At 39.7% G+C, this 25,462-nt stretch overlaps 3 protein-coding genes across 4 annotated transcripts in view; all 3 read right to left on the bottom strand.

The window, feature by feature from the left end:
* Positions 1-2,627, bottom strand: part of lrp2b (low density lipoprotein receptor-related protein 2b) — a 33,213-nt gene extending 30,586 nt beyond the window's left edge. The window contains exons 1-5 of the mRNA XM_027289819.1: positions 2,559-2,627; positions 1,489-1,599; positions 1,186-1,308; positions 733-849; positions 458-568 (exon numbers count right to left, since the gene is read on the bottom strand). Of these exons, the coding sequence (XP_027145620.1) occupies positions 458-568; positions 733-849; positions 1,186-1,308; positions 1,489-1,599; positions 2,559-2,625 (529 nt within the window). The 5' untranslated portion in view covers positions 2,626-2,627. The remainder of the gene's footprint in view (positions 1-457; positions 569-732; positions 850-1,185; positions 1,309-1,488; positions 1,600-2,558) is intronic.
* Positions 2,628-5,199: 2,572 nt separating this feature from the next.
* Positions 5,200-10,813, bottom strand: LOC104930403 (mucin-13-like). The gene is made up of 12 exons (XM_019271948.2): positions 10,676-10,813; positions 10,014-10,217; positions 9,777-9,899; positions 9,396-9,505; positions 9,096-9,154; positions 8,849-8,997; positions 7,634-7,762; positions 7,506-7,548; positions 7,286-7,323; positions 7,011-7,098; positions 6,292-6,568; positions 5,200-6,140 (listed from the first exon to the last, which is right to left on the bottom strand). The coding sequence occupies exons 1-12, from the start codon at positions 10,728-10,730 to the stop codon at positions 5,898-5,900; spliced, it is 1,518 nt and encodes a 505-aa protein (XP_019127493.2). The 5' UTR covers positions 10,731-10,813; the 3' UTR covers positions 5,200-5,897.
* A 7,769-nt stretch (positions 10,814-18,582) lies between these two features.
* On the bottom strand, positions 18,583-25,462 carry znf281b (zinc finger protein 281b). 2 transcript variants are annotated; one of them, XM_019271976.2, is made up of 7 exons: positions 25,370-25,462; positions 23,047-23,573; positions 22,834-22,947; positions 22,525-22,648; positions 21,640-21,732; positions 21,423-21,541; positions 18,583-21,172 (listed from the first exon to the last, which is right to left on the bottom strand). In XM_019271976.2, exons 2-7 carry the CDS (start codon positions 23,494-23,496, stop codon positions 19,547-19,549), a joined length of 2,526 nt encoding a protein of 841 aa, XP_019127521.1. In that variant the 5' UTR covers positions 23,497-23,573; positions 25,370-25,462; the 3' UTR covers positions 18,583-19,546. The 2 variants fall into 2 exon arrangements, with proteins under 2 accessions (XP_019127521.1, XP_010743476.2); XM_010745174.3 differs by having other exon boundaries at positions 21,640-21,723.

The following is a 25,462-nucleotide window of genomic DNA, read 5'->3' as shown; positions in this document are numbered from 1 at the left end:
TCATTTCACTATATCAAATCAAATCAAATCAGATTTTATTTGTATAGCCCAAATTCACAAAGTACATTTGCCTCAGAGGGCTTTACAATCTGTACAGGGAGTGACACCCTCTGTCCTTAGACCCTATATCACATTTGTTGTCAGTGTTCAGTTGTCCTACTGTTTAAGTGGCCAAGTTATACCGAGGAAGCTGTCCCTCGGCTTTTGCTTCACCTACAGCCCAAAAGTAATTTAATTCAGTAACAGTCAAGCTTAGAGTTAATAGAGTAACCAGCATTACACCAGTATCCATCTCTATACCATGACAGCTATAAACTCCTTTGAGTGTAAACCTTTATTTTTTTCTGAGTAAATGTGCTATGTGCCTGCAAATTGAGTTTCAAAAACAGAAATCACTGCTCTATTCACCCCATATCACCTGAAGCGACTATTTGCATAGAAAGTCCCGTCTACTCACTGCAGTTGAATTCATCTGAGCCATCTCTGCAGTCCTGTAGCCCATTGCAGTGCTGAGAGTTGTTGTAACAGGCACCATTAGCACACGTCTTCTCAGTGCAACTTGGATAGTCTGTAAAAAAAAACACAAGCTTATTCTTATTCTGCATCATGTCAATCATGTCAATTGTTAGATTTTATAAGGATAATCAACAATGTCTGACAGTATACAGCAGTACTGTGAATTGTGGACTGATATCAAAGAACAGTGTGTTAAGTTCATTGTAAAAGTCTTACTGCAGTTGTTCTCATCAGAGTTGTCCAAGCAGTCCTTTACATGGTCACATCTGTATTTCCCAGGGATACACTGGCCCTCTTGGCAGGTGAACTGATCTGGACTGCAGGTCCGTCCCCCTAAACAAAAAGCATGCGACTGGGTTTTGCCATGTTGCAAACATACTTTAAGATACTTTAACTTCAGCTAAAAAAGTCTTGATAGAAGTTGTCTCAATTATGTCTCAATTTTATACTGAGATGATGTGGCCACCTAGTGGTTTTACTCTTTATTACTGCACATGAGCAGGCAGCTTTTCATCTGTTATGTTCCTTTAGCTTCTCAATGATATATGTGTTTACGTGTTCATTTTTTAGCCAAGATTTCTTTTTAAATCAGAGCTTTTCTTGTTCATAGATCCTCCAACAGGCAACATCTTCCCAAAAAAATAGCCAGATAGTTTTAGTCACTCTTACCACAGGTTCTTTGTTCATCTGAGCCATCGATGCAGTCTTCTTCCCCATCGCAGACAAATCCCAAAGAAATGCATTCACCACTTGTCACACACTTAAATTCCTGTGAGGTACATGATGGGGGTGCTGCCACAAAGAACAAAATAACAGTACTTAGGGCTCAATGTTTAGGAATGGTTTTATGTTTATGTACATTATGACATTTATCTATATGGTGAATTTATAAACTCACTTAAGTTTTAACAACGATTTCGCTTGGTACTGTTTGTGCTTTCAGTAATTGGGTAATTGGGTTTTAATACTCACGACAGTTCAGCTCATCTGAGTCATCTGTGCAGTCTTTTGTCCCATCACACCTCCAGGCTATGTCGATGCACTGTCCACTAGTGCATTGAAACTCTGCACTGCCACAACTTCCTGCAAAACACACACACACACACACACACACACACACACACACACACACACACACACACACACACACACACACACACACACACACACACACACACACACACAGAGGATAGATTTAAAACATCTGCCATCTGTTTATGGGCATGAGGTGTTCTAGACCTGCATGCCTTCAGTTCCACATTTACACATTTAATGTTGTTTAAAATCCACTCAGTGATAATTGTGCGTTTAAATGTCAGATGTCTATGTTGCTGATATGTATTTTTATTAGTTTCCTTGACAAATGAGTTACCATGTTTATGACAGATGTAGCTACATTATGTGTAACATTTGACCCTTAAAACATGTGATTTGTCCATTAAAAGATAGTTAATTCTTCACTATCTATGAAGTCCATTTTACGACCTTGGCATATACAGCCTGTCATTTGAAATAGATAATTGATGTCTGAATCAGCACAGAGGTGTGTACTTTATCATATGTGCATTCATACATTTTCTAGTAGTTTGTGGGATTTTATTTTGAATGACACACAAAAAACAAATAAAAACTTTTGATTGGTTCATGTAAATTTATGACGCTTGCATAGGCATGGATTTAGAATTTCCTTCAAAATGTTGTTTTTTTAGGTAATATTTCTTTCTTTGGTTGTGTAGGTGCACCTTTCATATTTTAATTCAAAACAGCTAAACTCACTCATATATTCATGTAAAAATTACTTCAATTTGTGTGTGGAACTACTAAAATCACATTTAAGCATGCAGCACTGGCCATATTTGTGTAGCTCAGAAGCTCAGAAATGATATTTTTGGTGAAAATAACATGATAGCATGATGCAAAAACCCCAACTACTGAACATCACCTAGTACGTGTATTCCTCTCTCATTATCTGTAACATATTTCTGACTAGAAAGTTTGATGTAGATCAAAGTATTGATGTGAAATCAAGAGTATACACATACCTTGAGCAAGTTGAATTCCTTGGGACAGCAGTAGAAGAGACAGAAGATGAAGACCCTTAAGGTCCATAATTTAATTCTGGTCTTAGTTTGACAAAGTATGTCTGCTCATGCTAAATTTGACTCTGTTAACCCGAATGTGTCAGGGGAAGATACTGCCTCTGGGATTGAGATGTATAACCAGGAGCAACCAGCAGATCAGTAATGTGACGTGGAGTAAAACAGCTTTTTATGGCTAGCTACTTTACATAAATTTCATCTAAGATTAACTTTTACCTGTTGGTATGTTGTCTACATCAGCAAGAAAAAGTAACCACTCATTTTTGTGTAACGCTGCAGCAGGAAGTTAAGACTTTATGGTTTGTGAGAATAGAAAATAGATTCTTTGACCAATGTACAAAATATCAACACACTCAAACAATTTTACATGCTTTTTTTTTAAAACAATAACCCGAATAATTCGTCTTGTTCCATATACAACTTTAAAGCAATTTAAATGTGAATGCTTTGTAGTCTTAAATGTGTATACACACAGATACACATATAGCAGAACAAGCCAAAAATATTGGTATGATGGATGTATGTGACACCTATTTATTAAATTGCAAACAAGTACAATATGCCTGCAAGAAATATTGATAATACTTTTGTAATTTATACAGAAATATGAGTTTGATGTATTGGAGACAATGTGGTTCAATTGAGGCAAATCATTACCACATATTCTGGGACTGCCCCAAACTGAGTCTGTATTTGAATGGCATTCACAAAAGTAAGATACCACTGAACTTGGGGACTCTTAATCTGAGAAATAATTTGTTTTGGAAACATTGGAGGGATACAAAGCTGCTGCAGGCCCTTTGAGTGGCAAGTAAAAAAAAACAAAAAAACACTATAAATTAGTTAAGTCCAGTACCACCCACAATGGAAAATTGGTAGGAAACAATTTTGTAAATATTTACAATAGAAAAGTTGACTTATTCTTTGAGGGTACACAAGTATTTTTGTAATTACTTAATTTAATGTGTGCATATATTTGAGGAACAAAAAATAATCATTAACTTTAATGAGCTGTGTGTGCCGTGATCATATCAAATCATTATGGGGACATTATCAGATCTACAGTTATCAAACTATTGATGGCTTTATTTGATTTTACAATGTGTGACCTTGTACATTTGCTCAGATACTGTATTTAAATACAATTATTTGCACTTTACCTGAGCGTTTTATTTTACTCCACTGCATTTATTTGACAACTTTTGTTAGTAGTTATTTTGCAATTTAAGATTATTAGCACAAAATATAAATCAACTAATAAATTGTGATATGTTATTATAGTTTAAGCTACCTAGGAGGCATGTTATCTTGAAATGGGTTATTCTACATAATGAATACTTTAATTTTTTCGTACTTAAAGTATATCTTAAAATTAATACTTCTATCTTTTTTTACCCTGAAGTATTGTTACTTTTACTCAAGTAAAAGAAGTGAATACTTGGTGTACTCAAAAGTCTTTTCTGTCACATTTATCCTCCTCAATAGAGGAAAGAAAGCTGTAGTGAAGCTACAGTTACAGTACAATAATATGTGGACCATGTGCTCTGTTGAGCTTAAAACCATAGCTGTTTTTCTGACTGATACACATGCCGTGTATGTAGTGTAGTGACATGCAATAATAATAATGATATGCAGTATCTCTATATTATTGCATGTCACTCAGAAATGCTCTTCAAACTGACACACTCTGTTTGCTTTCAGCTCAAAGTGATAGATAAGTAGATCTATGATCATATGAAAGGATATGTTTATTTGTGAGAGAACACAAAAGGTTACTCACCAGAGCACATTTCAGTGATTAAACATTTTGTAAAATACACAATATATATTTGGACAATGACAAACGTCTATTTACTTAAAACATTTTCCCTTATTTCAGACCATGTGTCCAGAACACATTGGTCAAGCTTAGGCACTTGTGGACACACAAACCATGATGCATCATCTTCATCACTTGCACGACTGACTTTTGAAAGAGTTTGTGGTAGTAAAACTTTGGCGCCCTCTAGTCTTAGTACTAAAAAAGACATGGCAGTAAGGGCAGACTGAGGTGTACACCTCACACAGATGATGTACGGTCAGATATTTGACTTGATACAAGCTAATAATAATAATAATATGCCTGGGTTCTCCCCAGGTACTCCATGGGTTCCTCCCAGAGTTCAAAGACATGTACAGATTAATTGGTGACTCTAAATTGGCCGCAGGCGTGAGTGTGAATGGTTGTGTATGTCTATGTGCCCTCTGATGACCTGCTGACTTGTCCAAGATGTACCCTGCGTCTCACCGATTGCCAGGATGGGCTCCAGGTGCCGAAGTTACAGAAAATGGATGGATGGATGGATGGATGGATGGATGAATGGATGGATGGATGGATGGATGGATGGATGGATGGATGGATGGATGGAAGGATGGATGGATGGATGATGGATGGATGGATGGATGCATGATATACATAAGTTGCTTAGTAATGGTTGGCTAAATATTTAAACCTTCAATTAATACATTAATTGAAACTGTAAGTAGTGGATGTTTAAAATGAATTCAATATCATGATATTATGAGTGACAAAGTAAAACTTACACAACACATGAAGTGGTAGAATATTATTTTGTCTTGTGTTAAATAACAGCTTGGTATCAATTTGACATGAAAGTGGTTAAAATACATAAAATATACTCTCAGATATACAAAATACAACATCAAACAATTTCAGTGTAATTAACATTTTACATAAATCATAGTGACGTATATGGATGGATTAACATGCCCTAATTTGGAGGAATTTTATTAGAACAAAAGACACTCATCTCATACACAAAACTGAGTCCAACATGAAATTGTAACTCATCATTTCATCAGAATTCATAGACGAGTGAGACATTAACTCTGCAAGAGAATGATGGCAAACATCTTCACCTCTGGGTTTCAGTCTGACCTGAGTATGAATTTCTGTTTCAGTGCCATTAAACATCTGACTTTTTAAATTAAATACAATCTTACCATTAAAAGATGTACACTGTATCTCATATCACAAACCTTTGCAAACATTAGTCAAGAGAGGAAAGAAAGGAATGATTCATGACAGCTTATGATTGCTGATACAATGCAGGTCAACGTTATCGAAGGATGTAAATGCCCTACACTGCAGTAAAATTCATTACTGCTTCTGTTTTAATGGGATATTACTGAAAAGATCTCTGAGGTTTTTAAAACCTCAACAAGTTTTTGATCTGGTTAAATGTCACTGTACGATGAACCCTGTTAATTAGACCGCCTTCATTAATACCGTCGTCCGACATCTTCCGCAAAGTACGAGCTGGACTGGCCTTGGCTCGAAGCATACGGGTTGCCCTGGGGTCGAGTCTGGGCATACAGGTTGCTCTGGGGTCGAGTCTGGGCATACAGGTTGCTCTGGGGTTGAGTCTGGGCATACAGGTTGCTCTGGGGTCGAGTCTGGGCATACGGGTTGCTCTGGGGTCGAGTCTGGGCATAAGGACCCGCATCATCATCATCGTCGTACCGCTTTAATAAAAGGAGATTTTCTTTAAGACAAATGTAAAACCAAGCAGGCATATTCCTGAATTTCTCCTCTCTTGCCCTGGTGAATATTTCATAGACTTCTTTCATTTACCCTCCTAGGTTATACATCAAACAGCCACAGACGTATACTCACAGAGGTCCTCGAATTAGGGATCAGATTTTGCCGGCTGTTGCTTGGAGTCATATCCAGGTTGGTCTTGCTCTCCCAGTTGCTGTTAGTTGCGGTTACCCGTGGGAACCTCGGCATGCCAGTATTGGCAAAGCCGTTGGCTGGCCCACTGGCAGGTGCTGTGTAGCCGTTGCTGAAGTTGCTGGTGGCCATTGGTGCCTTGGTATTAGGCTGGTTGACTTGAGACATCCCAATATCTGCTTCTTTGCTTCTTTTGCTCTTCTTGGAGGTTTTCTTTGATCTGAAAAGTTAAACCAAAATATATTACTGTCTACTGTATATGTATTACTGTCATAGTGTATTTTTGGGGCATTTTAAGCTTTATTAGACAGCGACAGCTGAATGGATAGACTGAAAGGCTGAAAGGAAATTCAAGAGAGAGAGAAAGAGGATGCCATGCAGCAATGGATCCAGGCTTTAAATCACTGTGGTAAAGACTTAAACCTGGATAAATGCGGTGTATGTTCTGCCAAGTGAGCTACCAGGTCACCCCCCAAAACATGTGTCTGGCAGGCTAAAAAACACCAGGCTACCATGTCGAAATGAAAAAGGTTTATAATTAATGTGTCCAGTTACCTGTAGATATTATCATGTAGCATGAATCAGAGAGAAACAAGGCAAAGGCATGACAGAGTGAATAATGAATGAATTGAAGTGGGTGATTGGATAGATGAGAAACTCACTTGAGTGCCACTACAGGCAGAAGAATGAGTGTGACGAGCAGCAGTCCACTGAGAACAGAGCCGACGATTGTCAGCACCAGCTTCCATGCTACCAATGACAAAGACAAAACAAAAGTGTTATTAACCACCCAGCCAAATTTGAATTATTAAAAATATTGACAAAGTAGCTGATCAGATTTTATTTAATTGTTTTTTTGGCAACGATATTACATCACTATTGTCGATCAGCGATCTCTTTTGTGATGTTCAATGTCAGACACATGCTGTATACTCACATTCATCGCAGTTGAACCCAGAATAACCAAATGAACATCTGAAAGACAAGAAGAATGTTTCAATTTTATTTACACCCAAGCTCTCTACAAACACAAGTCAAATTTCTTTTTCCACCACATATGACATGCATGACATGTGGTTGAAATATACATAGAAAGATAAGATGATGGATGATAATTGTTCCATTCACAGAACCAGCTATGACGTTTAAGCACTTACGCGGTACATTCATTATTCTTTGCTTCTTGGCCACTGGGACAAGCTGGCGAGAAAAATAAAGTAATTTAGTTAAAGAAAGGTTATAGAAAGGTTATTATATAACACACTCACTCTCTAAATGCACTTACCAATGCACATTCTTGTACTGAAGTCCGTCTTAATGTAGCCGTCCTTACAGGTACAGGTAAAAGATCCTTCTGCAGACTTGCATGTTGCAGTATGCTCATCACAGGCATTGCTCTCACACAGGCTCTTCTCTTTAAATGAAGGGAACAAAAGAAGATATCCTCAGTCAATCTAACCCAAATAAGTGCAGCTGTACAATACCGTAATATCAGTAAGACATCACCACTCTGAATGATACTCTGTATGAAGATCACTATATTTGGAATGACAAAGGGCCTGACGTTTTAGAGGTTCAGCCCATCGGTGAACTTATCCAATAGTCTGTCTAATGAGAGAACTGGCACAAAAAAATACAGTTTCTATGCTAATGATTCAGCATACAGTATTTCATATGTAATCATAACCGGCCACTATCATCACCCAAATAGTATGATGAATTCCACGCTGTGTCAGGCTGTATCGCAGCTAAAAACACAAGATCAGATATAAAAAAATAAGTTATAGGCTATTATATCCTAAATCCCCAAAACAGTGGTTACTAAAGGTAATAAAAAAAAGTATAGACTCAATTCTATTTAGCCGAGTCAATTTTGGGGTACTTCTGTTTTGCATGTTGCTCACTGTCACGCTGTCATAATTTACTAGGGAACATGAATAGAAGAGAACCAACACTAATGTTATTAGTAACACAGAAAAACAGGGACACCGAGACACTGTGAAGAGCTATGTATGTATGTTTTATATGTTACTGCATATCATGACTACGTCTGACACAGTGAATAGATTTGCAAATCCTTCAACTTGGAAAGAGCATTAACGCGTCCGTTAACAGCATGACACCGTCACTCACGTTAGATATGAACAGAAATAAACTGATATGTTGGCTTTAGAAAATGATCACTGAGCCATCAACCCTCAAAATGCATGTACTTCTTAAAACATCACAGCAATACGTGGTTCTGCATTTCACAGCCGCAATGGTGAACAAACAAAAGATGATTTATATGACAAAATAAAACCAAAATGTTTTCTTCTATATTTGACAGGTGATTTGTTAAACAGCGCTGTAGACACTGTAGACAGTGTACAGCATTTTACTTCAATGTAATTCTTCAATTACGAAAATAAATCTGTCTTGTTTGAATATGATTTAGATAATCTCACAATCAAACCACACAACACAAGATCAGACATATATGCTTAACAGAAAAACATACTTTCGAAAGCTGCACCTGCCAGTACACAATTTTCACATGTAGCAGCCGTTTGAATTGCGGCATCAACAGCATTGTCATCAATTGCAGCATTTGCCTGAAAGATGATGTCCACAGTTGCCTTAACCCCTGGTGACCTGACTGAAAAGGGCCTATAAAGACAAAAAAACAAAAACATTATGCAATTATTAGATGCATTATTCTGCATTATTACACTGTGTAATACAATGTGGCAAACACCACAACTTACAAGAGTTCCAGTACTGTAGCTCCAGAGAAACCTGGCTTAGATTTAAAACCCTTAGCCACCTGTGTTTTGTTAAGAAAAAAACATTTTGTTTAGACCATCATTTGACTTTAGATCAAATTTCCTCCTGGGTTTATTTTTCTTTTGATAAATATTGTGCAGCAACGTCGTACATTTATTACCACACACATCAGGTTTAATACCAGTTAGTGTATCACAGAGTGTAGCACAGTTAGAGGACAAGTTAGACAAACTATCACTGATCACAGTGAACTCTGCAAACATGATATGACTGTTGTTTACCTCTTTAACAATGTCGTCTGCAGTTTTGGCAAATATTGCAGACCGCTTGTCACTCATCTCCTTCTCGTATGGTAATCCTTTCAGGGATAGTTCTCCAGGGAAAACTTTGGCTAAAATAGGAAAATATCAATATAAGAAAATTGTATATATACATGTTCCAGTCATAACCATTTAACCTATTCAATTGTGCCTCCTGGCTCATATTTACAGGAAAACGTATGACTTGTATAATCCCATCTTCGTATTTCATGAAAATATTAGTGTAGCCTCTAAAGGTGCCTATAATGTCAACTGACCTGATACTACCAGTATTATAACTAGTGTTCATTAAGTCACTTTTTCACGGAGCTTCACAATGACAGTACACAAACACATACTTACCTTTCTCACAACTTTTGGTGCCATCATTATAGTTTTCCCCAGCCAAACACAGGCATACATAGTTTTTATCATTACGAGGCTCACAGGTGCTCCCAGAGCCGCATGGGCTTGATGCACAGGGATCTTTAAAGTCAAAGAAAAAACAACAACAACAATAACAACAATGACAACACAATAATATGAGTGCCTACAGCATTGTGTAAACAATTCATCTTGGAAAAAGAGGAGTGGAATTACTTGGAGATTCTGTAGGTTTAGTGGTTGTGGTCCCAGCAGTAGCAGCTGTAGAGGATCCAGCAGTAGCAGCTGTAGAGGATCCAGCAGTAGCAGCTGTAGAGGATCCAACAGTAGCAGCAGCTGTACTGGATCCAACAGTAGCAGCAGCTGTACTGGATCCAACAGTAGCAGCAGCTGCCTCTTCTGGACTTATTTCATCTTGGGCTGCATAAATGAGAATTTTGTGGTTAAAGCAGCACAGTGTAGCAGTTAGTAAATGATACACTGCCAAATGGCCAAGTGTTCAGCTACAGCTAACTTTGAAATACTAACAAATTACACAAGGAAAATCAACTCTACTGACACAATCTATTTTTTGATAGTTATTTATGAGATGGCATGCATTACTGGAGGAAATGAGAAATATTCATCAGTTGTTAGAAAACAAATAGTGACCTGCTTGATAATAAAGCCATCGCCATTAAATTATTAAACCCATTTTGACATTTGATTCTAAACACATTTAAAAACTGAAATCAAAAGACAGGAATATTTATCGCCATTGTAACGTTTACTAGATAACTGAAAGTGGGATCATCTGGATTACCAACTGACACAGATTTATTTTGAATGTTAAAATTTTTAAATCAACACAAAAAAAAAATAATAATCTGACGACTTACCAAGACAGGGTGCGACCAGACAGAGGACAAAGAGTATTTTGAATTTTCCTGCCATCTCAGAAGAATTTAAGGACAAAACTTCAGCCAAGAAAGAAAGGCAGTGAAGGCAATGAGTGAGCAAGGCTTTAGTGCCCTGAAATCTTGGATGATGAGGGCTCAGTTGTCCTCCACTGGCAGTTTTAATCATTAGCCACTCCTCCGAGGGCGGCACTTCGTGCTAAAGTACATTTCCCGTTAAGAAAAGGGGGGGGGGGGGGATCACAGATCTAAGAGCTATACAAAAGATCGGTCCAGGCTTAGACGAGCATGACTCCAGTGTAGTGTTTTATATAGAGAAAATCCAAAGAAAAGAAGAGGTGGCCATGCTGCTTGTTTGACAATAACTCAAAACTCTCTTAAAATGACACGAGTAAGCCACATTTTTAAAATAACATTGTCACTGCTTTTATAAAAACCCAACGTTTCCCATTGATTGTGTTGCTGTTTTTTGTAGACCAACCTAAAAGCCAAACTTGACATGGTTCACTGCCTGGGGCGGCCACTGAAGAGAGATTTTGGATTGTTGATATGTACTACATTAAATGTAATAATTGTGAAAGATAATACTACATTGGAACAAAAATATCTGCATTAAAATTAATATACCTGTGCTGGAAACACGTTTGATGTTTTCCATGAGGACAGATCATGTTTCACATTTCACATCTTGGCAGTAAATTTTATACTCAAAAAGAATATATTCTCATGAAAACCAACATGTTTACTCTAAATGTTTGCCAAACTTTTTATGGACATTGTTGAAGTCGTAAAATAGTTTCTTTCCGTTTGGAGTTCCCACTATTTAAACCAGAATGAGTAGTGAGGTTTGTCAAATGGTTCATGGGAGCTCACTGTGGCCCGGGTCAAACAACATCAAAACATCAACACAAGTCAAAACTTTGACTTGAACTCACTTGAAATGTACCAGTTTGAACTTTAAATCAAGCTGGATCTTTTAGGAAGAGTTCACTGACAGATAATTAACATCTGATATCTGTTATTTATTATCGTAGTGCAATGTCAGACACTTTATTCTACGTGATATCACACACGTTTCCTGGTTGAACTTATTCCCATGGCTGTAAACATGTAAAGCAGAACTGGAGGATTTTTACGACAATAATGCAAAAACGAAAATAATACCACAATATAATGACAAGCACTGCAGAGTCTGGTCTTGGACTCGTTGATATTTGCACTCAGACTTGGCCTTTGGTCTTCCCAAACCAATGGTCAAGGTTGGTTTTAATTGAGTCTAGCAACATATGTTCATTTTTTCTGAAGTAACTTCCTCCTTGCGTCCTTCCTTATCATCTCTGTTGCTTATCACCAAGGCTTGTTGTTTGTTACACTTTCTAATGGCAGTCCAAGAGAAGCTAGGAGCCATAATTTCAGTTGTTCACACATTAGGCAGTGAAGAGAAGTGTGAGTTTGAAAAATAAAATTTCACTTACTCACTTACTTATTATTATTCTTTATTTGGATCTCCATTAGCTTCCACAAAAGGGGTTGCTAGTCTTCTTGGGGTCCAAACAAAAACAACAACAATAAAAAAAAAACACCAGTTAAAAATCACACAGTTTCAATAGGGGCAAGATGCAATATAAGACAAATTTAAATAAGTGAAATAACTCTAACACAAACAGAGAGTCACCAACCAAATAAAAATAAGTGAGAAATAAGTTCTAACTGCGCTAACAAAATCACATCTATTTGAGATTAATATTTTTGTTTTCATAACTTTCTGAATGACAATTCAAGCTCTTATGTGGCAATGTGGTTACACTGCATTTGCTTTTTGATCGTCACAAACGCCTTTGGAGAGTGTTTAGTACGATATCAGGTGATATTGCTATACATAAATAAACTGGCCTATGTGATCATAACAAATAATAGTGCAATATGATCCATCTTGAAACAGAACTTGATCTTGGACTTGACAAAAGTGATTTTGACTACAGCACTAAGAGCAAACAGGGCATGTTTACCTGCTTTAATAGCTTTAATATGCATGCAAATCAATTGTTTTCCATTCATGACAAGAGTACAAGAGTAAAGAGCACAATTTCTTATGCACATCTCAGCCTCAGACTTTATAAGTTACTAATAGGGGCTGTAAAAAACAGAGAGGACAAAGATTACATTCCTTGCACGTCAGTTTATGAATTTATGGCAGTTCCACCAGTCATCATTAAACCAAGAGAGAACTTCTATAAACATGATTTCATCACAGGCCCAGTTTTAAGCAGTGACAGTCTCCAGAAGAAGTTGTGTACTTGAACCCAAATAGAACTGCTCACAAGAGTCTAGCGATGCAGAACAGTGTTATCGCGAACTATGGCCAGTAAAAGAGGGTGGGACAAAGGTTAATGTTACCTTTGATTCAAAGAGGTCAGAAGATGGGAGATAATTTGATCTTGTTGCAAACAGTTAAACAGCTTTAAAAAACCTGAAGAAGTAGACAAGACCTTAAGAAAGAATTCTTAAGTTTCAAAAATCTTAAGTAAGAAGTCTTAAGAAAGAAGTCTTCAATTTCAAAAATCTTTCTATAGTTTGATGAGAACTGAGCTATCATCCAATCGCCCCAAATAAAATGATGTTATCTCGGAGGTGACTTTGATCCCAGTTGCATATCTAAATTAACATGACTGTGCTTTTTTACGTCATTCAAGCGTCATGATGGGTGTCAGTGGAAAAATGGCTGGAACAGCTAAAAGATAAAAATAGAAGTCGTTAAGTAGGAGTAGTAAAGCGATGGTTTCCATGGATATTGGGTACAGCAAAATAACAAATGGAAAATGAAAAAATCCGAATGACAAAAAAACAATAGGATTTATCAGTTTGAACATTAAATATATTAAATATATATATCTGTATTCAACTGAGCAGGATTTGTAAATCTCTGCATTCAAATTCCATTCATGTTTTACACCACATCCAAACTTTTTTGATATTGGGGTTGTACTTCCTCTGACTGACGGTTCCGTCTACACAATGCTGCCATTTACGGCCATTAATAACCCAACTTGTTTTCAAAACACAGGACTGGAACCTACTCTAACTCTTTAATGGACTTTGGACTTATTTATGGACTTATTATTAATGGACTTTAAGTCTTTCAATACTGGACAGCAACTGTACCTAAGTTATTTTGGTATTTGCTGCTAGTGAAAGTGAACACGAGGGTAAAAATAGGCCTAGGGGTTGGAAACAAACCCGCTGCAGTAAAGACTACAGCCTTCATACCTGGGGTGCAGGTGAGCTACCACGGAGCCCCACAGTACTTATTTTTAATCTATGTGCCCATGAACTAATATGTGGATAAACATAATTAAAAAGCATCAATTAAAATGTCAAAATGTTGACTAATTAGGGCTTTATGGAACATTAGATTACATCAGTCTCAATGATAGTCTTTACTTTTCACCCAACAATCAACATAATTACACCAAAGATCACATTTTGCATTAATCTCACTGATTTACTAAACAAAAAGGGACTTTTCGTGTCACAGTAGGAGAACCACTGGTGTAAACAACGAAATTCACAATGGCTACATTTCCTTTAGCTGCGTCAGTTTCAGGTTCCTGGAAATTAAACAGAAATGTGAATACATTTAAATCGCACCAGCTGCACACTATGAAGCTGAAAAATATTCCAAAAGTGAATTTTTTTACTGTAGTATACCTTATAATGTTTTTTTGTTTTTTTTACATTAGCAGGTAAAAGCTTTTCTGCGTATTAAAACATCTAGAATGCTCCCCAGCTATCACCAGGTTTTATGAATATGCTGCCTTGAGGAGTGTCAACATAGATCACAGAGCAATAACTGCCTCCGTGTCCTCTTGCTGACTGTAAGTCCAAAGTCACTTACAGTTATGGCCATTCTTAACCCCACCCAACCTGCCGTTCCTGGCAATGACGATTGTGATGAAAATTGATGAGGACGAGGGGATGACTGATATGAGCTTGACAAAAGGTGGCAGTGCAGTAATTCCCTTGAAGACCCTTGAACTCAATTTCAATAAGAGACAAGCCAAAGCAAACAGTGCAGAAGGAACAGACTGTGCTTCACTCATCCGAAACCCATTAAATATAAAAACCGGTGACATAAAAGAAGAAACCAGAAACATAAAGTACAGTGGTGCTGGTTTACATTAAGTAAAATCGCTACCATGCATAGCTTGTCAATAAATCCTGAGTTAGCAATAAGGTTTCATCTGAATCTATAATATGATTATATTTTGTATTATTAATCTGAACATGCAAAGTAACTTAACGTATCAAATAAATGTAGTGAAGTAAAAAGTACAATATTTGCCTCTGAGATGTCTCAAGTAAAAGTACCTCAAAATTGTACAGTGAGAGGTCTGGAGTTTTTACATAGATAAAAAAGTAGGATTATATAGGTTGTTGACCCCAAGGGGTTTAATAGAAAGTGTGTATATATATATATATATATTAAAATTTGTAATCAAAGAGTGAAAGTCACTTTCTCTATAATGTGAATGTTGATTATACTAATAAGAAGGGTCAGCATTTTGTAACTGTCTTTTCACTGGCGGCCAAAAAGATCTGTCAGTATTGGACAAATGTGGAAAAGTCCAGATTACATTCAATGACGATGTATTTCACATCAATGATTTATGAGTTAGGTCATGGGAGGATTCATGGACTGTTTCTCTAGAGATGTCTGGGATCAGTGTTGAATACACAAACAACGTAGGTGAAGGAAGAGCACACTCTCACTGATGTCTTGATGGAACAGGTTTTTCTGCAGCCGTCATGGTCAATAGTGTGAAGTCAGTGTGAAAGCAAAATAACCTTGTTGACGTTCAACAGCGCTGCATGCGATAGAGACCACTTGTACAACATGTAAAACATGTCATGTAACTCGTATTATGTCACTGTCAACAGCTCCATCTCCTGGTAGCAGGGACTCATGTGTAAATGATTCACCATCGTATTAAAAAAATATATCCTCCGTGACAGGGTCACATGAGATACTGTAAACTGGATTCACCCACAGTAAGGGCAAGGTGCATCCACTATAAAACATTCAAGTCAGCGTTACCCAGCTTCAACTATACAAAGAGAGAGTTAAAACCTCTAATTTTCAAACTGCATTTATGTTAAAGTCAGTCCCAGATTTACTCTGAGACTTCAACATCGTCTTTGGTCTTTGGTCATCGTGTCTTTAGAGGCTGCCACGTTGCCCAGCTCCAGTTCTGGCACGACACCAGTTTTGCTCCCTGCCAGTATTTGCCCTCTTCATCGTGGCAGTCCAAAAAGGCCTGTGGTACAAACATTAACACTTCCCTATTGATCTGAGTTCACAGTCCTTTTGTTTTGTAAAGATGCTGATCCCTCACTGGAACCAGTGGTTGAAGACGTATTCAGGTACTTTACTAAGTAAAATTAGCAATACTATACCATGAAAATGCTCCATGACTAAAAATCATTATCAACAAAATAAGTATCAGAAGTATCAAAAGTAAATGCAGTCATTCTGCAGTCAGTCTGCCTCTATTATATGTGATGTTTTTTGGATCACTACTACTTTTCTACTGTATATACTGTTGGGTAGTTCAATCTACAGCAATGCATCATATTTTATAAAACCATCGTGTTTGTAGCAATACTTTAAGAGGTCAAGAAAAGCAGTTTTCAACTTTCTGACACTGAACTTTCAAGATGATCCACTGAGGTCTTTAAATAGTTTATTTAGTTTAAGAAGTAGAATTTTCTAAAGCCACAAAATCAAAAAGTAACTAGTAACCCAAACTGTCAGACAAATGTAGTGGAGTAAAATGTTTGTATTTAAGTCCAGTATTTGAGTAAATAGTTACATTCTTCCCCTGACTGGACACATACCCTCAGGGATTGGTTGAAAATATAGTAGCCTCCACACAACTTTCAGGTTGAGGTTGTTATCTCTTGCGTGTATCATTAAATAAACTTACCTAATGAACGTTTGTAATATGATTAAGTAAATTGCAAAGACACAGCATCATAGTTTAGTATCGGGGAATCCGATTTTCAGTGCTGCCATTGAGACAGATATCCCACACCACATACTTTTTTGTAACAAAAAGTTTTTATTGGCTTCTCTAATCCGTTCATCATCTCAATAACAGGTACAGCCCGGGAAATCATATCACAAGGGGTCTAGAACAAATAAGACAAAGGAATGGGGAGGCTTCTGCTACAAAATTTGGTATTGAGGTGACAGTCAGAAAGAAAAAAAGCCATACAAAAATGTCTTTATCATGCATACTGGAGGAAAAACTCGAGAAAAAAAAAAAAAAAAAAAAAAAAAAATTGAGAACACACATTTTTAGTGTTTTTGTACATTTTTGTAAACAATATCCTTCTACAGATCATATCAAAACACGTCATGGCAAGTAACAAAAATAAGGGATAACATGAGAAAAATGAATGTTCTATGAGGCATCTAGAATGCAACACTGCTTGGCGTGGATGTTTTTACAGAAAAAGAAAATAACACATTTGCATTTTGACGAGTCACTTGCTCTATAATTGTAAACACAGGCAGTGTTAAATGATTATACAATATGTCGAACCTATACTACAAGTATTTCCACTACATACATGAAATGCGTGTCCCTGCTTTCTTACGCTTTAGTGATATGAGGTATATTTAGGTCAATCTTATTGTCTTTTTTTTTTTTCTCTTCTCGTCTCTCTCTTCGTCTCTCACCCAACTCTCTCCGTTTAAAAAAAGCATAGTGTGTGTTTGGAGTGAGGTGGCTGGTCAGTCTTTGTTCCCTGTGATCTGAGCAGCTTCAAAGTCTCTTGGCTGTGGAGCTCACAGACATAGGAAAAGGAAAAGGGGTGTGAGGGGAGAAGGGAGGGGGGGGCGGCTCACAGGAAATCAACTAAATTAAATATCAACCCTGGCTGCCGGGACAGAATGGCTTTAGCCATGGAAGACAAAGAAGGCCATTGTTTATTCTTGTGAGTGCAGGGCTGCATTTTGGGGAAGGGGATAACTTAACTTTTGTGTTTCTTAACTGTATTCTTGAAGCAGTTTCTTGCAATTACTAATAACAGTGGGGTAAAAAAAAAGGAAATAATAATTAAAAAAAAAAAAGTCATTAAAAACATAGAGGAAACAGGGATAGGGCTGTAGGTCCGGTGATTACTTGCCAAAAAAATATCTGCTACCGGATTCAGTTGTGGCTTGTGGAGAATAAATAAAAGGGTTTGGGTATCACACCCAGAGGGAGGAGGGGAGGGGGTTTAAAGATATAAGGGTTTCCAGCATGTCAGCCCGTCTCTCAAAACACTTAAATACAAAGAGGTACTCTCAAAATATTGTATAACAAAATTATGGCAAATCATCTTTTTACAACATCACCCGACAAACCGTAAGAAAAAAATCCCCCATCCCTCCCTTCCCTTCCCTTCCCTTCCCGCTCTCTTCTACCCATGAGAAAAAGCAACAAAATACATTTAGATGCCCATGGTCATGCCTAGTCAACCCCTATCAAACCCCGTTTAACAATAATCCAGCCCTCCCTCCCTATCACCCATCCCATCCCTCCCTCCCACCCACCCGACCCCCGTTCACAGTTTTCTCCTCTTAAAATATTAATAACCATTAGCATAATAATCACTTATCACATATGCAAATTGAATGGGTTGTGGTGGTTGTTTTGTGTTTCCAATGATGATTTGTTGATGCTGTATTTGTTTTTTAAAAGTGCTTGTTTGATTCCACTGACACACACACACACACAAAAAGGAACAGCAAGGAGTGGAGTAGAAAAAGTGGTGAAAAAGAAAAATCACTTCAGCAACAGCATGATGAAAAGACTGACGCTGTAACAGCAACGCGGTCTGAATTTTTTTTTTGCCTCAGCTGCGTCTTTCCTACTGGCCACCGGCGAGCACAACCAGGGGAGTGCGGCGGTTAAAGACGGGCTTCGGTTCTGTTCAAACATCCTCCTCGCTTCAGAACATGTCAGTTGTATATGTGTGTGTGTTTGTGTGTGTGTGTGCGCACACCGCCAGCTGGACTCCACTTCAATTTATACAACCTCGTGTACACGTGTGGCTCTCATAAGCGATGTGGATGTCGTCACGTTGACACAACAGTACCATAATCTCAACAAAGCTACACGCAGTAGAAACCAAACATGATCATGTATTGTAATTTGTTGTTCTGGCGAGTTTAAAAAACAAAAAAAAACAAAAAACAAAAAACACAAAAACAAAATCAAAGCTTTGTAGTCTCAAAGTACACCTGTAAAAACTGTGCTAATTGCATCTCATAATACAAAGTCTTATTACACAATTTTGCCTATTTTCCTGAGTTAATACGTTTCTTGTAACAGACAATATATACTTTTTTGCCATTTGAATTCTGGGCCTTTCCCTGCCACAAATGTTATTATTATTGAAGTTATCAACATTATTCATTATTACTTTACAATGGTATGATGATTGGTAAAACACAAGAGTTCAGAAAAAACAAAAAGAAAACAAAAAAAAGAAAAGAAAAATCAAGCAAGTTCATAGCTACCCTCTAAATGTTTTAAATTACATTTAAATCTACGGTACGTTCATATCAAAAATCACTACTCTTAAACAAAAAAACTGAGCGACTAAATACATAATAAAAATGAGAATATTTAAAAAAAATTGCATTTGAGGCCATGTAAGACCCTCCCTGGTCATTTTTGTATTAACATTTAATGGCAGTGTTTAAAAAACAAAACTTTGCTACAAGAACAAAATTCGGATGGGTATAGGGACTGTATGGACAGCGACAGGACAGCCCCCTACTGGATTCACCTCGTTTGACCCTTATCTGAAACTTTGGCTTGTTGGGGTTTTTGATCCTGTACTCACTGGCTCACTGACGTCAGCTAACAAACTGGTATACCCTGAGAATTCTGACACTGGAGTCCGTATTCGGTGGTCGACCTCTGCCCCAGGATCGCTGCCATAGCTCAGAGGGGTCCGCCGCCCTGACTTGAACTGGGAGCCAAAGGCCTGGGCGAAGTTCTCGATCTGATACGTGGTTTCTTTTGGGGGGTTCAGTGGGGACAGGTCTGGGTAGCTGGAGCCGTTGGTGGGTGCAGCGCTCCCTACAGCCTTGGGCTGCTGCTGCCCCTTGGACCCCTCTGCCGGGGCAGTCAGGTCCTGGGGAGGTAGGTTGAAGGTGCCGGGGGAGTGCTGCTTCTCCAACTGCTCGGTCAGCTCCTGAGATGGAGTCAGCTGCTGGTGGCTAGTAGAGTCCAAGCTGAGGTGGTAGCCTGCCTGGGAGGGGGAGCCGACGAGCATGCCGTAGTGGGACTTGGAGGAGGACGAGGACGAGGTTGATGAGGGGGCGACGATGGGCAGTGGGGAGGAGACAGCAGGAGGGTAGCCACAATCTAGTGGGGAGGTGGTGTACACGTGTTTGTCGGAGAACAGGGGACCCGTAGGACTGGAGCTACTGGACAGGAGTGGGAAAGGCCCCGTTGGGCCAAGGCTGGGGAAGGGTCCACTATGGCTGGTGCGCTCCAGGGCCTGCAGGAGGAACTTTGAGTACTCGCTCATCACCGCGGTCTTGTCACCACCGTTGGGCGAGTCGTCCTCCAGCTCCGGGGTAACAGGGGCTGCCGGCTGGAGGTCTACGTGGTGTGGGTGGTCTGGCAGGTCGAAAGTCACATCATGGTGGTGTGTCCCCTCTGGCTTATGGCTATAATGGTCTAGCAGGCTTTGCAGTACCTCATCGGGAATGCCTGACTTGTCGTGCTTGAGTTCCAAAGGCGAGGAGTCCAGCATGGCCAGCGTGGGCTCAGGCCCCAGGGAGCCCTGGATTACACTACTGCCCTGGGGTGCCATGTGCAGTGAGCCGGCTCCATAGTCATTGTTAACTGCATGGAGGTATCGCCGCTTTTTCACAAACTGCATTGCATCATCGTAGTTGCTGCTGGTGGTCGGGCCTTGCTTGTTGCCCCCGGCACCCTGGAGTAGACCCATGTTATCGAGGCCAGAGCCGTCCACGTGATCCATGGAGTCCGGCTTCTGGCCCAACCGTTTTTGTTCGTCAATGCCGTCATCCAGAGAGAGGAGGCCTTTGTCCAAGCCCTTGCGGCCAGCTTTTTTAAAGACCAATTTGGGGGTACGTCCCTGCATGGCGGGGCCAGAGCCCGAGGGGTGCTCCATGTTGAAGTCCTGCAGGCCCAGGTCACGGGCCATCCCCCCAGAGGACGAGGCTCCTGCTGCCGATGCATTCTTCTTCCTCTTGCGCTCTCCAGCTTCACCGTTTTTGGACTTGGCCCTTTTGCGTCCGGAGGTGGTAGAGTTTCCCTGAGTGAGTGAATAGCTGCCATGGCCTAGCTCTGCTTCGCTGAGCTCCAGCATGCTTGGGTCCAGGCCCTTCTTTATGGCTTCTCCACAAGTCCGTTTGTGCTTCAGTAACCGGTCTGTTCTTGAGAAAAACTAAAAGTGGACAGAGGCAAAGCAGATGTGGAAAACAGAAAAATGAGCTTAGTCTCCACTGGATGAAAGCAGTTTTAAAATCCTGTTTATTTTACATTTTATTCCCTGACCTCTTCAGATAAAACAGAGATTTGAGTAAGTTGTGGAGGGAAAAAACATGCAGTTTACACAAAGCCAACTGGCAAAATACATTCAATTAAACGGCAAAACAGTGGTAAGCTACTTAGCAAACAGACCACATGTAACCTACTTGTTGGCAGGTGTCGCAGCGATATGGCTTCTCGCCACTGTGTGTCCTCTTGTGTCGCTCCATGTGGTACTTCTGGATAAAACGCATGTTACACTGGTCACAGCTAAAAGGCTTCTCTCCTGCAAAAGACACGAGTTGACAGCGTTAGGGGCGGAAATGTTTGAAATGAAGGCAGCCGCTCCGAAACTCTTCAGTATATTCAAGTAGAGAAACTCACCACTGTGGATCTTCTCGTGTCGCTGGAGGAGGTACTTCTGAATGAAGCTCATGTTACACTGACTGCACCGGAAAGGCCTCTCACCTGTGCGATCAAGAATACAACCATACAGCCCATCACATTAATTAATGCACAGCCCACATATGACTATGTGGTCAGGATAACAATGAAGCTGTGGCATCCGATGAGTCACCTGAGGCAGGAATACACATCAAACTAAGACCTATGAGACTCTGCAGTTACTTCAGCATATGTTAATATACAGTCAAACAGCACGAGGACCTAGAAAAACTAGTTCCCCTATGTCCACATTGTGTACCAACACTCTAGGCTGCAGATCATCGGGTTGTAAAAAACAGCTGAATTTTCCTTTAGACCATTTATGAGCTCACATTGAAAGAGCAAAGCGAGGAATTCCCAGAAAAGAGAGTGACTAAGATGTCCAGAAACACATGAGTAATCACTGAGTCATCCCTGGCTCTAATGAATGTCTGGTTTCGAAAAGAGGCCCCGCAGCGCTCACAGTGAAGGGGAAATTAGTAAGAGCGGAAGATAGTGACGAGCGCAATTAATTTAATGTAATGAATTTTGTTTTGGAATTGGCTTTTTGTTTCCAGTGACTAACCCTGGTAAGAAAGAATGATACCAGATTCAGCGGGGCAGGAATCTTCAACAGAAGCATGCTTTAGCTACAAATTTGATTTGTCAGCTTCAAAAGAAGTCTTGATACAAATTCCTCTTACGCAGCAGCGAGAACAGACACTGCCTCATTTAGCTGCACCTCATCTGCTTCTGACTCAACATGTCCTGCAGCGTGAGCGACGGTGCTGAAGGAGAGTAAAAGGGAAAAAGTAAAGCACTTGACGAGCAGCGAAAGCCTCTCACCTGTGTGTATGAGCACGTGTCTGCGCAAGTGGTAGGAGCTGCGAAAGGCCGCATTACAGTGCTCACAGATATGTGGTTTTGAACTGGGCGACAGGCAGGCTCCATCTGCATCCATCATCATGGCCTACAAAGAGGAGAACACCGTCAGTACAGGAGTACAAGCGCTGTTACCTTTTCCATATCACGCACGCTTAACTCAAATTAATCTCGCAGCTAAAAAGCGTTGAAGCCGTACAACCGTTTGTTTCATGCACAGATGGTTTTTAGTTAAACAACACTTGTTTTTAGGGAAGCAGATTAGTGATTAACCTTTGCAGCATCGTTGCGTTTCCTTCGTGCTTTGCCTCCCTGCCCGTCCCCGTTGTTCCTCCGCCCTCTTCTACCTGAGGACTCTTTTGGCTCTTTACCCGGTCTTCCAGGCATCTATGGTCAAACAACAAGGCATTATAACTCCTGCTGAGGCAGTAGAAGTAGGGAACGTGCGTCGATATCAGTCAAAACAATATTTAAAAGCCTTCTTACCTGTTCTCCGAGGGAACGAACGTTGCTGAGGCTGAGGTCATGCAGGAGCATGTTCTGGTGATTTTGGTGGTGGTTGCCGAAAGACATGTCCGGCATGTCAGTACCACTCTTCCCCGCGCCCCCTCCAGTACAGTTCATCCCTATTCCTCCACCCCCGCCATAGAGGGGCATACGGTATTCCAGCTCACTTAGCCGCTCCTGCTTAATGCCCATGCTGTGGAGGAAGCCCCCCGTGTTTGCAGCGGCGCCCTGGTGTTCCGGCGGCGAGTCGCGCTCTTTCTTCAGGATCATTTCCTGAGGGAGCTCGCCCATAACGGACTGGGAGGCCAGCCGCGTAAAGCTGGTGACGGGCGGCAGGTGGCTGAACATAAGCATACCTGGTGCAAAATTGGGGTCCATGCCACCGTTGCGCAAAAACTCATTGCCTAATTTGTCCTGGATAATACTCATGGTGGTGCTTTTGCTTTTTTTTTTGCAGGGAAGAAGGAGGGCAATCAATCTAAAGAGGAATGCAGGAGAGGAATATCCTGAAAGAGAGAGGAGATAAAGTCACGTATTAGTGATTTCAAACATGAATACAACAACATAAGTCTTGCCAATTAAGTATATTTAGTAGTTTCACAGTTTCTCCTGTGTGCACTACAATGTTCTGCAATTTATTGGATTTATCTACTTTTTTTTTACTACCGAGAGCGCTAGATGTAGTAACTACAGGAGCAGTGAAAAGAAGTCCCACTTTCTTCAGCTTTGTGACACACGGCAGAGCATATCGAAACATTTAACGGTGGACGTGAATGTTATTTAGGCATCATAACTCGTGTAAATGAAGACACACTGCACACACTACTAAGAAACAAAGCTTTTGACACAGCTTCTCCGAGTAACATACCGAAGTTTGTCATTTTTAAAAAGAGACCAAACCTGAACTAAATTTCTATCGGGATCAATAAAGTATCTATCCCAAATGAAAAAGATAGGTCAGCCATCAGAGCTTGAAAGCAAAAACAGCAGGAATATTATAACAGAAGACAAATTAAAGCGGTCATTGTGTGTTTAGTTTAAAAAATCTGGATTAACAGGCTCCAAAGTGAGATATAAATTAAGTATGTTCTAAAAAAGGTGAGGTTCATTTAAAGACATTCAATCCAAAGCAGCAAAAATAAAGAAATATTTACCTCACATGTCGTATTGTTCTACTTGCACACGTGAGTTGGACTGTTGCCAACATATATATATATATATTATTTGAGGCACACATCCACACATTGCACAGTCAAACCACAATAACACACACATGTGCCAGCTTTAGGCTCGACATGGATACAAAAAGCTTGAAAATTAATCGGTTCACACTAAAAACACAAACGATATTTTTAGCTCCAGCTTCAGTATTTCAGTTTTTTGAGGCAAATGAGCAGGCAAGGATGTACGTGAGTGTGTGTGGGAGCAAACAAAGAGTGTGAATTTATTGTTTAGTCTAGCCGGAGCCGACCATTTGGCTTTAACACGACAGTGAATTGAAGAGAAAAGCGGATGAGCTTTTGTGATGCATAATAGTTAGCTCCCCAAAAGCTAGTTAGCATCGTTAGCTACGCCGGTTAGCCACAACGAGACACACACACACAATCAAACTCATCTTTTTTTCACCCTTTAAATCAAAACAATCACATTTACAACACACAACCGAGCCGTGTGAACAAAGTTACACGGACACTCGGCGTTAAATCATTTAAAATAAGCGAGTAACGTCTGAAAAACAAACAAAAAAAACGTTGAGCCGTTAGAAACGTTGGTTGCTATCGAGGCGAGCTAACAGGATGCTACCGACGCGTTTATGTTTGATTTAAAACAACCAAGGAGCAAATTAAAAAACAGTTTGAGTTAAATAAACGTGATGAACGCGGATTAAAACTGTTTTTTGTTTTTTTAAAAGGCGACACGAATCAAGCTTTTTTGATGACGCTCGTGAAATCAAATCTGTCTGGCGCCTCTATTTATTGTTCGCTAACTTTAGCCGGATTTCACCGCGGTCACTTTTAAAAGCTAGAGAGAGGGGGGAAGGAAAAAAGCAAGAGGAGGTGGAGGAGGGCTTTAATTTTTAAAAAAGTGTACGCTTTACGGGAAGGTAAAGTTTCAAACAATCAAACGCTGCCCCATGAGCTAGCTGGGTTAGCTGCCGCATTACGGCCCATGCAACAGAAACAATGATGCTCTCTCTCTCTCTGCATCTCCTCCGTCCGTCGCTCTAAATCTCCACAAAGCTCAAAACCATAAAATAAAAACCCAACTCGTCCAGCCTGTGTGCCCCCTCCCTCCTACTCACCTACACATGACCGCAGTTGGTGTCTGAAACGTGCCTGTAGTCGCTCCGTGTTCGCTCTCTCCGCTTCTCTCCGGAGGTTTTTTTTTTTTTTTT

Source organism: Larimichthys crocea, chromosome XVI, assembly GCF_000972845.2.
Source record: "Larimichthys crocea isolate SSNF chromosome XVI, L_crocea_2.0, whole genome shotgun sequence".
Classification (NCBI taxonomy): Eukaryota; Metazoa; Chordata; class Actinopteri; family Sciaenidae; genus Larimichthys; species Larimichthys crocea.
This window is presented reverse-complemented; position numbering and strand designations above follow the sequence as displayed.